Source organism: Empidonax traillii, unplaced genomic scaffold (genome assembly GCF_003031625.1).
Source record: "Empidonax traillii isolate 1590-97213 ecotype Southwest subspecies unplaced genomic scaffold, ASM303162v1 scaffold339:size995844, whole genome shotgun sequence".
Lineage (NCBI taxonomy): Eukaryota > Metazoa > Chordata > Aves > Passeriformes > Tyrannidae > Empidonax > Empidonax traillii.
Window position 1 is genome coordinate 347,849 of NW_020955532.1, and position 15,331 is coordinate 363,179.

The following is a 15,331-nucleotide window of genomic DNA, read 5'->3' on the forward strand; positions in this document are numbered from 1 at the left end:
AAAAATACCAGTATAGACAAAACTGCCTATTTAAAGTCAACTCATTTTAAAGCAGGTGAAATCTGGGAACATCATGCCCTAACTCAATATATACAATGTATATAGATCTGCTCCAGAGCAGCAAAACTACTCTGAAAAGACAGAATCTATTTTATTTTACCCGCTTAAATGTACCTGTCAACAGGTATAAGGTACTACTTTAAAATACTGTAGTTATGAGAGTTTATCTGCATAGGTTCTGCATACATTTTCATAATTTTCCAGACATATAACGTATTTCATGTTATGAACTGGAAACTGAAATGACTAGCTTATTTATTAAAATATTCTGCTTTTATAGCTATTTTAATAATTAAATGCAAGATAATCATTCAGTCAGCTCTTCTTTTAAAACAGTAACTCCACAACAGAATGCAAATAAAGTCAAACGATGCAGCCATTATTTAACAGCCACACAGAGCAAGAGGAACAACTTGAAGTATTTCTAAACAGTCCATGTTTTTTATATACAGGCTGAATGACCCTGGTGAAGTGTTCTGAACTCTTGTGTATGTCAAGATCACAAAACATTTCAGGGTAGTTTTTGAGCTATCACAGAATGCTCAACTAAGCAGAATTAATCTTACATTCATCTTTTGAACACAAATCTCATGACAACAGCGTTATATTACGCTTGAATATATTGTGCGTTGAACAAGTTTACTGAAACAGTTTAGTTTTCTTTTGGTACTTCCTAAATGGGGATCTCCTACAGAAAGGAACATGCCCCAGGACTTTCAGTTGATGCAATAAATGTGTCAGCAATGAAGGCTAACATTTTAAATTAGAGACAAGAACAGGCAGATTACATAACATATCAGATTTAAAATACAAAAAAGGCAAGTGAAGTTACTTACCCATCATATTTATAAATATTAACTTCAAATAAATTGTCCTTAGCATGGTTAGCATGTTCAGTTACTGTGAAGAAATAAACACATTAAAATTTACGATTAAAAATACTACTATAAAATAATTTATAATATACAATTGTAAAAATTAATGCATTAATAACCGCATTTCTATTACAAATGTGACCATAAAACAGCCTGTCCATAAGATGTATCTCAAAAGAAGAAGGAATTGAAGGAGGCATGCACTGCAGTACATATGGAAAAAATATTTCATTAAAAATTGTGTAAATGAACACTGAAATTGAAAAAGAGAAGAAAGGCAGTATTTTATAAATTAGGACTCAAATAACTCAGAAGCACCAGAAGTTTTAGTGCAGTAAGCAGAAAGTTGATATAAGGTTGCAATTATTTGGCTACCTATGCTTTCATCAGGAAACATTCTCTATCACTTTGTTTCATTTTCTTAGTAAGAAAAGGTAAGTAACAGAAAGAACTTAAGCTACTCAAGGATGTTTTGAAGGGTTCGTATTGTGTTTATTAAGAAATTGAAACATTAATTACTTACTAACAACATCAGTGGATATAGAAGCCAGACTGAACAGTGGAGCAACTTTCTGTTCATAAATCCTCTTCCCTTGTCTTTTTCCTCCATAGGGATTAATATATACAAGCAACTGCTTTGGTCTAGACTCTGCAGTAAGGAAAAATATTACAGTATACTGCTTTTGTACACAAAACGAAAATTCATCAAGCCATACAAAACTGAACCTATTAATATCAAAGTGATCACAGCATCAAAGACAGAACTTTTTAACTCTTTTATTTCTTTTAACAAAGAGCTATAAAATTCTGCTTTATCTCTCCTCTTTATTATACTAAGGATATTGACAGTACTGAACAATTTTTAATAAGACAGTAGGAGGTAAAATTCAGAATCATCTCTTCTGACTACATATCTCACATTCTTATGCATCATCCTTGCAGTATCTTCCCACCCCATTAGTAAAACTAATTAATTAGTATCCCAGCACACAAGGCTAGAAGGACAGCAATATGAAAGGCACGTGTAAGTGAAGCATATGTAGAAATACTTTTACATGACTTAAACTATCTTCCTGCTTTAATAACATAGTTATTATGCATATAGTTATTACACATATAAATGCATTTCCTTTCTCTGATCAAGTCACAGTAAGAATATCACACAAAATCACATGCTGCACAGCAAGTTCTTGCCTTACAGTGTAACCCTTCCCCCTCCTGAAAGCACCTTTGATGTTACTACCTCAAGTTTTTCCAAATAGTTATGGATTTACATTGGTAATAGCAATGAAAACAATCATTACACTTTTTTATTAACAGATATACAAAATAGTAATGCTTGCTGCACCTAGAGAACCTTCCCTTTTCATGGAACAGAAAAAAACTTACAACATGCATACTTCCTCAGATGGCATTCTAAATTATTATTATTTTAAAAGGAAAGTATATCAGAATTGTTAGATCAGCACACTTTTACAACAAGTTCACCCAAGTTGGACATTTTGAACGGTTTAAATCTGCCACATACTCAAGGCACTATTCATCCTCTCTGAGAAGGTGAAATAGTTTTTTACCAATAAAATGAACAACGGCACTCAAATGGAGTTGACTGCTCAGGCCACATTTCTCACAGATGTACTGAATGGGTGCACAAACCTCGTTTTTTGAAAAAGACAGATACCTTGTGTAACATATACAAAACAAAAACACCGAGAAGCATCTTCCTGTTGCCTGTTCATAAGAGTATTTTTTAAATATCCGTTTTTATTCTATGAGCCTTAAGCACTTGCTTGAGTCACATTTTAGGTGTACTTGCACCCAATTCCTTCTCCAGCTCTGTATCTCAGATGGAGCTGAGGTAGCTTATCTCCAGTCCTGTCTCCAGCTCCAGCAGCTCCACTCCGGCCTCCCTGGATGGACCCAATTACTTTATCTCACCTGGGTTGTAAATGAAATCTGCTTTTATCCCCATCCTGTTCTTCCCACCCTGCTCAGATACAGTGGGACTGCACCCTGGTCAGCGAGGGCATCACCTCTGCTATGGCCATCCTTGCCTTCCTTTCTGTCATGGAGTAACTCTGCTCCTGCTGCCTACTGACATCTATCAGGGTATCTCTTTCAGGAATAACTCCTGCAAAACTACTTTTAACCTTCAAGAAGTAGATGTCCAGGAGTCTCAGAAATGATTAATGGGAACTCTTACTACGTAAGGCACATTTTGATGAGGGAGTCTGGAAAGGTGAAACACACAAAAAAAGCCACCCATAAATCTTGCAATTGCTACAATCCTTATCCTCAAATCCCTGAGCTTACATCTGCCCTTTACTTTCTCCAAAGCTACAGTTATTTAAAGCCTCTGCTAAGCTTGTAATGTGTCCCTATGTTGCGAAAATAATTTATATCTGGGCAAAATTATATGACACCTACAGTCCCATTAAACACTCAGTACAACATAGTGAATATGCAAAATAGAAAAGCAGTGATAAGCAGACACTTCAACTCTTGACTCCCTCAATTTCTGAGCATAAGTTGTTCTTAAAAGTTTAAAAAAACAGATATATCAAAATTATACTGATTGATGTACAAGCCTGCAAAATGATAGTGCAAATGTTCACAATTTACTCAAACTTACTCTGCAATTCAAGTAATTCTTTCAGCGCCTGTATCCACTGATTACATAAGTGCTCATCAACACACCAAAAAGTCACATCACTGCACCGCCAGCGGTGATTTCGGGCTTTCTTCACATAATACACTATTTAAATTTAAAAAAAAAAAAAAAAAAAAAAAAAGAACAGGGGAAAAAAGAGGCATAATGAGACAGTTCCATGAAATGACAAATGCATTTCAGAAAGATAACCAAAATATCAACCTTTGGAAAAAAGTGGCAATTAATCTCCACTAAACACTTCTGCAAAGGACAGAAGCATTAGGAGTGTGAACAGGACATTCATAAAATGCCCAAATGAAAACATAAATGACAATACTTGCTGAGGTCATTACCTTATAGCAGATACCCAAACACTGACTTTTTTAAAACCAGATACAAGCCATTTTTCATTAACTTATTATAGCCATACTTGTCCAAATGTTCACTGAGCTTATATAATATTTTATCTATCTTAAAGTCTGCAATATTGGCATAATATAAAATGCCACAAGCTTAAGAAGGTAAGCTAGACTGACATCAGCTCTCATGTAACCAACAGGGTGAATTTATTTCATAAAGCTGAAATTTGAGAATCTTGTGCATTAAGAACTAGGCTGGTGAGACAAGTATACTTACCTTTTTATCTCCAATTACTCTTACTGTAAGACTAAATGTGAGGAAAGTACTCTTCAACATAAAATTTTGGCAAGGGAACCATCACATTTGCCCCAACTTTGCAACACAGAAGTCACCACTCGTTTCTCAACACAAACAGACATTTATTTTAAGCACTTTGTTTTAAAAAATGCAGTCAATAATAAAAAGAACCTTCTCATGCACACATTCTGATGGCTAGGGATAATTTTAAAAAGCAACTTCAATTAGTAACTAAAAACAATGTGTTTTTAAAGTGTTTTATTTCCCAAAATAAGAACTTTTAATGTAAACTGACAGATTTTTTTTGGGGGGGGGGAGTGTCTTTTGTTTGTTTTTGTGGGGCTTTTCCTTGCATTTATTTTGGTCAATGCAGAAGCATTGTTATTTACCTTACCTGTGAAAGCATGTAGCTTTGTCATTTTTTGCCATTTGCCAATGTTACGCTGTTTCTTGTTAAGTTCAGTTTCTTCTACAGAAATTATCTCAGAGATTGGTACAAAGCAGTTTCCTGTGGGAACACAAGACCTTACATATTAACATCTTCCAACAGCACCCAAATGATTATTTCTACACCTAATATGATATAGGCATATGAATTAGAGCAGCTGCTCCATAAGCGCAACCAAGAGCATAACTAGAAGTTTGCTGAGTATTTTCAATTTTCTTTTGCCTTTAGTCAAGACACATAATCCATAACCACCTCTGAAACACCCCTAATTTCTCAGAAAATTAGGTATTTTGTTTATAAAAATATTTTTGCATGAAGCCAAAATCCAGCAACGCTGATTTCAGAGTAATTAAATTTCCCCAGATATTTGACAGTGAACAGCACAAGCTATTTCAAAGAATGTGCAACTAAATCTAGTGCAGAGACTACAGAGGCTATTTGTTATTTTCAAGTAAGTAGCTGGCTTATGAAAGAAGGGCATTCATATGCATTCTTAGGGTTTTAAATCCCACCAAGCTTTCAAACTTCCAGATCTACTAAGAAGAAAATTCTAGATGTTATGTTTATATAGTGTTAAATATATTGCCCTTGTATCAACTTCAAAACTCTTGTTTTTCAGAATTGAAGACATCTTGCTCTTAGACTATGAAAGAATTTCTTCCATCCTCATTCTGTTTTCTCTTAAAGTTCCTGGACACCCTCTCAGACTTCTTAACCCCTCTCAAATGGAGGATTTTGCCTCATTTTCATTACTGATTTCAACACTGCTCTGCTTTCACCTCAGCCCAAAAAAAGAGCGGAACTGAAAATGCATGCTTCTTATTTTTTGCACAAGGAAGTGCTCTCTGTATGTAAACAGATGTACAAAAGACACATTATTATGATAATATAGTCTAATGTAAGTAATCTCTTATATAACAATTATAACATACTTGTTTCTCTCGTATATACATAGAGAGCAATACTGAGATATAAAGAGATACTAAACACATAAAATACAGACACTACTTCCATTGTTAATGGGGTTTATCCCACACTTCATTTTCCTCTACTTTGCAGAAGTACAATGGCAGAAGCGAGGAATGTAAAATCGGCAGTTTTCAAGACCTCTTCACAGTGATGAGTACAATTCATTTCCCACTAGTTCAATTTTATTACTTCTTCCCCGTCCTGTAGTTGTTTTAGTCAAGAGTCATTAGCCATTGTCGCATCTACTGACAAACTGGACTACTCACACAAGGGTTTTTTGCCCCCTCTTTACAGGTGTTTTAGCATTTGACATGATTTATGCTTATTTAGTGATTTTTTTTTCTCAGAGGTTTTTAGCATGACTCAAAGGAAATGCAGCCTTCAAACTTTACACTGAGGTCTTTTAGGAATTTGGCTGTATTTGAATGTTTCAACTACTTAAAAACAAATTTCAGCTTATAATAATTGCATTTCCTATACTTAAGGCATGTTAGGGAAGTGCAGCAGTCACAGAATGTCATTATAAAGATCCAGCAAAAAAGCTGAACTCTGAGATGTATGATATGTATATCACACATATGCACATGTAAGACTATATCAAGTATCTACTATTGGATAGTAATAGTTATTTTGTCTTCCTAACACATACAAGATCTGCTAAGGGATCTCAACACAATTATTCACCTATACATTTATTCAAGGAAAAAGCAATACCGAGAAGAGATAGAACAATAAAGGAAAGTAAATACATCCTTCTTTCTTTGTTTTCCAAAATTGCTTTTACTTCTCATTTTACTACTGGCTATGCCACTGATCCATTATGCCAAAATATGAAAGAAAGCTTGTTGCATTTACCAAGATTGCACTTAAGTGGCAATCTATTTTGTTCAAAGATAGGCCACAAAATTTATAAACCACATTTAGATCAAAATTTAAATGACAATGACCTAATGAACATTTTGGGAAATAGTTATCTTAGTGGATATTTATTAGCATGTATGCTGGGAGCAGCAACTGAAGTAATTGTTTTATTAGACTTTTTTTATATAATAAAACTGTCCAACTGCACAGATAGATAATGGATTTAAAAGTACTTCCAAATGTGTATCACTGAAAGTATTTCTTTGGAGTATTTATTTTAGCACATATTACATAGCTTATATTAAAATCCTAGACCTTAAAACAACTTCTAAGCTCTCCTAATTCTTCAGATGTATTCTCCTTCTGACAGCTGCATGACTGGAAGTTTTGATTTTCCAGTAAATCTCTTCATAGATGAGGCAAAAGAAGCCAAGAGTAAATACCTCAGTATATATGTACATTCTTTTTATCTTAATGCACCAGAGTTACATATCTGAAAAAGCAGATTCCTGAAAAAAAAAGGGAAAAAACACCCACGAAACAAAAAGTGAAGCACAGTGATCCCACCTCCCTTCTGTGTATCTTTGGGTTTGGTGAAAGTTTGAGTAGTTTCTGTTCTATGAATACCAACTCTGTTGATTATCCCCCTCAGTACTACTTAGCACCATAAAAGCATCAAGCAACTCCACTGCCCTGAGAACAATCTCCAGTCTTAAGGCGGTCAAAACCACACACTACTGATCACAGTCATTGCAGAAGGCCAGAAAGATGCAAAGCTTTCTTAAACAAAATGCATTATTCAGAACATTTTCTATAGCTTACAAAAACAAAACCAAATGCAGTGACACTTGTGTTTTAATAGCATTCAACAATTTCTATCAATTCAAATATGACTATCACTATTCAACTTGCTGTTACGTACAACATTGTTTAATCACATAGCAAGCCAACTACTTAGTTTCACCCTTCCCTCTTTTCCCCAGAAGGAAAAATGTGAAGGAATCAGAGACCTTCAGTACAAGCAGCACAGTCCTGTCCTTATAAACACAATGCCCTCATCTGCCATTTAGTCACCAAAACCCACCCCATAAAAATAAGTAGGTTTATCCTACCCTCTTTTGAGAGTTCAACAAGGTTGACATATGTACTGATTATAGGTCTTTCTCACACTTACTTCTGCACCATTTACCCTATTATCAAGTAGCATGAGCCATTTATTTCACTGACACAGCATAAAGGTGTTTACTCAAAGGCCTTCACCTTTATGCAGTTCTCACAAAACATGGAAAAATCTTATTGCCACATTAACAAAACAAACACACACAAGGAAAGGTGCTTACACCAGCACCACCAGATTAATGAAAAAAAGTTGAAACATGGGTTCCAACCATATCAAACTCGGCTCAGTCCAGTATACTGAACTAAGTAGCACACAAGAGTTTCTAGACAGAATTCCAGGGAAAGTACTTTTTTATTTTCAACACACACATCTAGATTCAAGAGACTGGGTTTTGAGTTTAGAAACAGTGAAAAACTTATCAAGTTTCTTAAGCTTAGTCTCAAAACTCTTCATATATTTATGTTTTTGTGCCTCATCTTGTTCAAGGTTTAGCATATTAGAAACAAAGAGTTGACCATACTAAGCGACAAAGAGTTGAAGCAGGATGAAAGGGCATGGCAAAAAAACCCAAACCAAACAACCAAATAAACAAAAAAACCCACCAAAAATATCAAAACCAAACAAAAAACCCCAGTGAAAACACACAGTGAACAGGTGACAGCCTTCTCAGCACTCTGGTTGTGCCAGTCATTACTCATTCTGGGTCACAGTGCTCTTAATCTTAACAGACATTCTTCCTAAGAGTAAACTGAAAAATCAGCAATATACTGGGTTAGATGCACAGTACTTTTCCTTTACATCAAGTGAGTGGGAGAGGGGGAAAAAATGACAGAAAAAAAACCAAGGTAGGCACACTAACAGTGGGCTTTCTTTGTGAAAAATGTACCCAGAAGTTGTGAAGTGTGTTTTTCTGTGTTAAGAAAGGCTTTTTGGTGCGTCATTGCTGTCTGCCACTCCCACAGTACACTTCCTGAGTTTATAAGCAAACTCACTCAGAACCTCAGTCAAGACTTGTTCATTCATCACTGCCAACTACGCGTCCTACAGGCCAAATCCCTCCCTCAGAAATGTGTTAGCTCAAAGCAACACAGACATGTGAACGAGTATAAAAATATTGCTGATCACAGCATTTGGTTTATTCTTAAAATTCGTCTGAGGCCCAGGGATGCAGTAGCATTCAGAATTAATTTAAACTATCAGTATGTTCTCATTATTTAAAAATTAAAAAGTAAAAAGCTAGGATGTAGGTTTAAAGAACAAGTATTTTTTCAGTCACTTTGAAAACTAATTTGCTGTTCAGAGACTTAATGAAGTGCTAAGGTTTAAGCTTTGCCTTCACCTAAAAGCAAGGAAACAGGAATGTTTTCTCTCCGAAGGTACGCTGCATTATACCAATCACGCAGTACAGAAAGCTCTGTTTAAAAAACACCAGAATAAGAGAAGCTGGGATATTGAGCAGAATTACAGACAATTCACATACTAAGGGAGGGGGAAGAAAAAAGGCATCATGACTACATGATTTAATTCAAAACTGTGCAACAGTCACAGAAACATCCAAAGACCATGATTTCATTATATACAGCCATGTATAAGGAAATTGGCTTCTTTTATTTTAGATTAAATCTTCAAGTACTTTGCAAACAGATAGACCAGTTTCTGCTATGATCATATTGCTACTTCACATCATATGAATCTGAATCAAAGCACAGCAATTTGAACTTGGGTCCATTTGCATATTTACACTGTACTATTGAATGTCTTCCAATTGTCTTTCTTTTGTTTCCAAATTAAATCTTTTCCACTCAGCTACAAATATTTCAGTGATAAAGCAAGCAATAAGACGCCCTTATTCACCTTAAGGCGAGAAAAAAAAGAAACACCAAAGAGATGAATGCTAAAAACCAGGTATTATTTAGTGTGCATCTATATTTGAATAATGCATCTTCCAGAAGATGACACATTCTAAAGAAACAATGGCTGCTAGAGCAATTATTCCCCACATCCTCCCTACTCCATGTAGTTGTGGAATTGTGTATAGAAAAACATGGATCACATTACTACACGTGCCCCCTTGCCAGCTGGGAATGACTGATGAAAAATGACCTTGACTAAGGATGTGCCAACACACTACAGTGGCAGGTGCTGGACAGACCTTGTTTCCAAGCAGGCCCATTCTCTGCTGTCTCGGTACCATTTTTATCAAACTGAGCATTCTTCAGAATCCACATCATAGTGGCATCAGTCTTGTGAACAACTAATACTGAGGCTTCAGTTGTTTTGGAAAAGATACCCAGAGGAGAATTCTGAAGGGAGAAATGCAAAGGTTAAAAGAAAGTGCACACAGTAACTGAACGCATACAGTTCAGGGTCCAGTTTAGTCAACCCTTTCATGTTTGTACTTCAGAAATAAAAAAAAAAATCCTAGAAAAATGACAGGAGAATCTCATTTTGCATTTGTGATGCCCTAATACCAGGCATGATAAAATCCTAGCCAATGCTTCTAAAATACCTGTAAGAATATACGGACAATATATAATCTTCTGTGAATTTGGTACAAAAAGTTTTATCATGTATTACTTGAGAAAAACCTGATTGTGCCATCAACATGAGGAAATAATAGAATAATTTATCTGACCAGCTTTGCACACACTATTTATGATTAACAGCTAAATCTCAGAGAAATATTAAAAGGTTGAAAAATAATGTTCTTCAGAGCATTTGAAGTTGAAGGCATGCCTAGGAATAAAGATGTGTAACTAAAAGTACCAGAGAAACACATGAACATTTTCAGGTAAAACTTTTCCATCCAAGTTTAAACATGTATAACCATCAAAGAACAGGAAATGGGAACCTCTTCCCACTGAAGACAGAACTTGAAACTATGATGATGATAAACATGGTCTAACAATAGGAAATAAACCACATTTAGGAATTTAGGTTTTAAAAATATACCATAACTTCGACAAACATTTAATGTTTTTGCTATTGTTGGTATCTTCTCAATGATAGCATTAAAAATAATTCTCCTGAATTAATGCTTCTTTCTTCTGCCTTTTGACAGAATGGGATTTAAATATATATGTAAATATCATTGTACAGAGATGAGAAAACACAAGAATCTCCCCATATTCTGTTAAACTCTATTTTCCCAGAAAACAGGACAAAGGCTCTGTTGTTTCCTACCTGTTCTCGATTTGGATGCAACAGGGAAGGGTAAACATTTCAACATTTCTACAATACAGCTAACTATATCCCTAGTTCCGTACCTCTAAAAGTCAGACAATCTTGAAAAAATATATACCAAACAATATTTAATTATATAGCTAAACTCAAAACAGTAATAAATGCTCAGAAAATAAGCACTTGAGTTTTTACAGTTTGAAGACAACTGCTTCACCGTAATAACTACTTATTAAACAAGAAATATAGCACTTTTATACTGCATAATTTAGTCTGTATTTAGACACAATGCACAGTAGTCACGTAGTCAAAGGCTAAATGGTAGAAAGATACCAATCATTGGTCAAGCAACTCCTCTGAAATTATATGCTTCTAACCAACCATCTTCCATATTATTAAGTTTATTTATATACTGTCATGTATGCTGCTCATATTTCCAAAATAATTGAAGAGAACACAATGAATCATCCCAGGTCTTAAAACAGTTTAGAGACAACAGGGCAGCAATAATACAAGACTGCGATGGTATTAAAGCACAAGTGCAGGCAAGACATGAATTAATTAGGGAGTTAAGAAGAGAAGGTACATTATCTATTGTATTGCCCTCTACCTAAATTGTAACTCTGCCTCCAGAACACTTAGGCACTTCTTTTTCTTCTCCCATCTCTTTTGTCTTCTGATTTCACATCAAATTTTCAAAATTTTGTAAACAGTTATGCTATAGGACAGCAGTGACACTCAGTAACCACACTTGCCTCCTAAGGAATCTCCAGTTGGGTACTGCCTCAAAAACAGCCTCAGAAGGAGTCTACTTTACTATGTCCCACTCTCTTTCCACCATTCCTAGCACTCTGGTATCTATTGGGAACATGCTTTGGGACAAGTTCATACTTGGTTTGGCCTACCAGGAGCAAGTTATGAAAACTTACAACTTAAAAAGTTGTAAAAGCTCACAGCTGTAAGCAGCTGTAAACTTCAGAGTGCTAGTGAGAGAGCTGGTGTGATTCTGTGGCACTCTTGCTTGATCTAAAGAAAGGCATCATACAGCAGAACACAGCGCCCCTTGAACTTGCTCCATCCTGCAGATCAGTCAACTAGTAACTTTGCAAAGGCACTTTTAGAAGGATTTTACACAATTCAACTAAATTATCTCCAGAGGAGGGGCTACTTTACCTAGTGGAAGCAATTATCCCAAAAGGCTTTGAAACTTTGTATTTTAAATTTAAGAGCAAGGTATCTTTCTCTAGACTAATTTTGTTTCATTTTGAAAAGTACACAGCTTATTTTTCACACCAATATATTTAACTCAGCAGAATTAAAGAATCAATTTCTCTTAAAAGTCTTAAGTTCATTTAGCTGAACACCTGAAGAAAGTTCATGAATTTTCAAATACTTTTTTCATCAGTACTGCTGATAAAAACTAGATTATGTCAAACTATTCACACAATAGAAGGTAAAGCATAACAAACTAGTTTTATGAGTAAGAAGGGTTGTGCTTAAAACACAAACAATTCTCAATTATGTAAACCAAGTTCTTAAATTTCTTCTTGAGTCCTCCTTCTCCTTTTTTTCCTCACCTTCTTGAGAAAAGCCTCCGACCAATAAGACATTATGATAAAATCAGAAAAATATTTAACAAAAGTACATGGTAAGAAGGGAAGAACTATTTAAGTTTGGAGACTTGCCTGGGACTGGAAACATCGATATTCAAACGTTTCTCAGATAAAACTTCTAGTCTGCCTTTCTATTATTAGTTTCTCTCTATCTCAGTTCCTCCAACCTCTAAAATGAGGATGATAGAAGTTTTCAACTCTACTACAGCAACTGCTGTAAAAAAAAAAAAAAAGACATTACACATATTCAGATGTTCACATGCCATCTTAATAAGGCTACATTAACAATGGGAATAATTACTATATAAAAACCCCAAAGTCAAAGACCCTGAAAAAATACCATTTAAAGTATAGTAGAAAGTTTGATATGCAGGCATTTTCAGGAGTTAACCTGAATTTTTGGGGGGATTTCCAGCAGTAACTTCTCAAACTGGTAGTTTTGTACATCGGAATTATTCTTAATTGCACACAAGGGAAACAATAAACAGCTTTGTTACCACGTTACAAACTATTAGCTTATACTAAATCTTTTCAAACCAGTAAACTGCAAAAGTTAAACTTTCTCTGGAAATTTTTCATTAAGTCCTTCAGAAAGCGAAAAATTGCAAAAAAAGTTCACTTTATAAAAAAAAATATTTGCCTGAAACACTGCATGAAAGTGCTTTTTAACCATAAGTCATGTAAGTAAAACAAAACAAAACAAAACTGCTTTTAAGGTTCTGTAAGTCTATTATGTCCTGCTACGACTAATTCAAATACATTATAAAGTACACGCTTCGACCTACTCGCAGCGCCAAGAAACAGTGCGGTTCAGCCGCGCAAATCTGTGCTTTTCTCAGCCCGCCGCAGGGACAAGTGTCCCCCTGTGTCCCCCCTGGGCCGTCCGAGACACGCTCGGCACAGATGCTCAGACTGGCTGCTCCGGGACACGCTTGCTGGGGCTGCGGCTCAGCGTGAGCAGCTTTCGGCTTTGTTTCGGAAGGCACAGCCCGATTCAGCGGCCGATTCGCTCAGCACAGGCGGCTGTCGCCGGGTACAGTCCCAGCTCCGTGTCCCCGCTCCGAGCGCCCGGCCCGGCCCCGCGTGGGATCGGGGCACCCTCCGCCCCTCACCGCCGGTCTCTGAACCCCGGAGGCGCCGCAAAGTCGAGCGCAGGAAGCGCTCACGCCGGCACAGCGCTCTGGATGCTCAACGCGCCCGGCGCCGCGGGACCCGTGTCAGCGCTGCCCGCAGGCCGCCCCCGCCGGCACCCGCGCCCGCAGCGTCCCCGGCGGCTGCGGGCGCCCTTCCCCCGCCGCCGAGGGCAGGCGGCCCCTTGGGGGCCCCTGCCCGCCCCAGGCCGCGGCAGGTGCGCTCCCGGTGCGCTCCCGGCCCCCGCCCGCCCCACTCACCGCCGGCGCGGCGCGGCGGGCGGGGGTCGCGCCAGTCCAGCCGCCCCCGCTCCTCGTCTAAGGTGACCTCCCAGGAGCGCCGCCCCAGCCCCAGCGAGGACACCAGCCGGGGCCGGGGACCACCGGGGAGCCGCTCCATGGCCGCCGAGAGCCCGGCCGGCCGCAGCCGCTACCGCATGGCCGGGCGGCGCGGCGGGGGAGGCAGCACCTAACGGCGCCCCCGGCCCGCCGCTACCCGGCTGGCCCGGGCGGGGCGGCCGCGGCGTCAGCGCTACGACAGCGCTGCGGGGCGGGGCCCGCTCCCGGCACGGCGGCTCCCGGCGCCGGGGCGGGCCAGGGCTGGGGCGGCCGGCAGGTCAGCCCGGGGCAGCGAGCACAAGGCGGGGGGGACGGAGGGCCCGCCCTGCTTTGTCTCCTCGCCCCGCTGGCGAGAGACACGTGCTCTGCGACCCGTGGCGGAGCCCCCGGGCACGGCTCTGTGCGGAGACACCGGGGTTGACACCCTGACGGGGTTGAATTGCTTTCGTGGGGTTTTTGCCCCCATCGCGGTGCCGATGAACTCGTCCCTCTTTCCATTTAGGCTGTGAAAACGCAATGAGTACATATAGCCACAAATGTCTGGAGGTCACTTGGTCTGTTCAGCCTGGAGAAGAGGAGATTGAGGGCAGACCTCCTTGCAGTCTACAACTTCCTCGTTAGGGGAAGAGGAGGGGCAGGCACTGATCTCTTCTCTGTGGTTACCAGTGACAGGACCCAAGGGAATGGCCTGAAGTTGTGTCAGGGGAGGTTTAGGTTGGATATTAGAAAAAGATTTTCACCCAGAGGGTGGTTTGACACTGGGACAGTCTCTCCAGGGAACTGGTCACAGCACCAAGCCTGACAGAGTTCAAGAAGCATTTGGGCAATACTCTCAGGTACATGGTGTGACTCTTGTGGATGGTCCTGTGCAGGGACGGGAATTGGACTCAGTGACTCTTGTGGTATATTCAACTTGGTATGTTCTGTGATTCTGTAACCAAACTTTCCTTTACATAAAAACTTTTTGGATTTGCCTTAGAGATAGCGACAGTAATTCACTATAATTAAGCTCTTAATTCTTTGCTGTCTTTCCTCTGTGGTGTTCCTTAACCTTCTCACTATAACCATCAGCATCCTACCAAAATACAGAACAGAGCAGCAGTAGCTCCACTTCCAACTTTACTCCAAATCTGAATATTTCCTATAGAGTGTAGTGGAAAACATCTCTGGCCTGTTCTTACATGGGTCCTGCTTAGGGCCAGCTCTCTGCTATATGAGGATGATACGGAAATGCTCCAGCTGGCTTTGCTCAGAGCCAGGGAATTCTGAAAAAGCTTCTGCACTTTAGCTTTGCTCTGATACTTGTAATGTACTCACATTTCACTCACAGTTTACAAGAGCATGTAGCAATAGAACAAGGGGAAATGGCTTTAAATTGAAAGAGTCTAGGTTTAGATTAGATCCTCAGAAGAAATTCTTTACTGTGAAG

At 38.7% G+C, this 15,331-nt stretch overlaps 1 protein-coding gene across 3 annotated transcripts in view; it reads right to left on the minus strand.

Annotated features, from left to right (window-relative positions):
* Positions 1-14,096, minus strand: part of CERK (ceramide kinase) — a 43,399-nt gene extending 29,303 nt beyond the window's left edge. Inside the window, exons 1-5 of one of the 3 annotated variants that reach the window (XM_027892142.1) lie at positions 13,825-14,096; positions 4,637-4,750; positions 3,568-3,690; positions 1,459-1,584; positions 897-960 (exon numbers count right to left, since the gene is read on the minus strand). In XM_027892142.1, the coding sequence (XP_027747943.1) occupies positions 897-960; positions 1,459-1,584; positions 3,568-3,690; positions 4,637-4,750; positions 13,825-13,963 (566 nt within the window). In that variant the 5' untranslated portion in view covers positions 13,964-14,096. Of the gene's footprint in view, positions 1-896; positions 961-1,458; positions 1,585-3,567; positions 3,691-4,636; positions 4,751-9,792; positions 9,931-12,505; positions 13,056-13,824 lie in introns of those variants that run through there. The other 2 variants (XM_027892144.1, XM_027892143.1) reach the window with 2 other exon arrangements.
* Between the last annotated feature and the right edge of the window lie 1,235 nt (positions 14,097-15,331).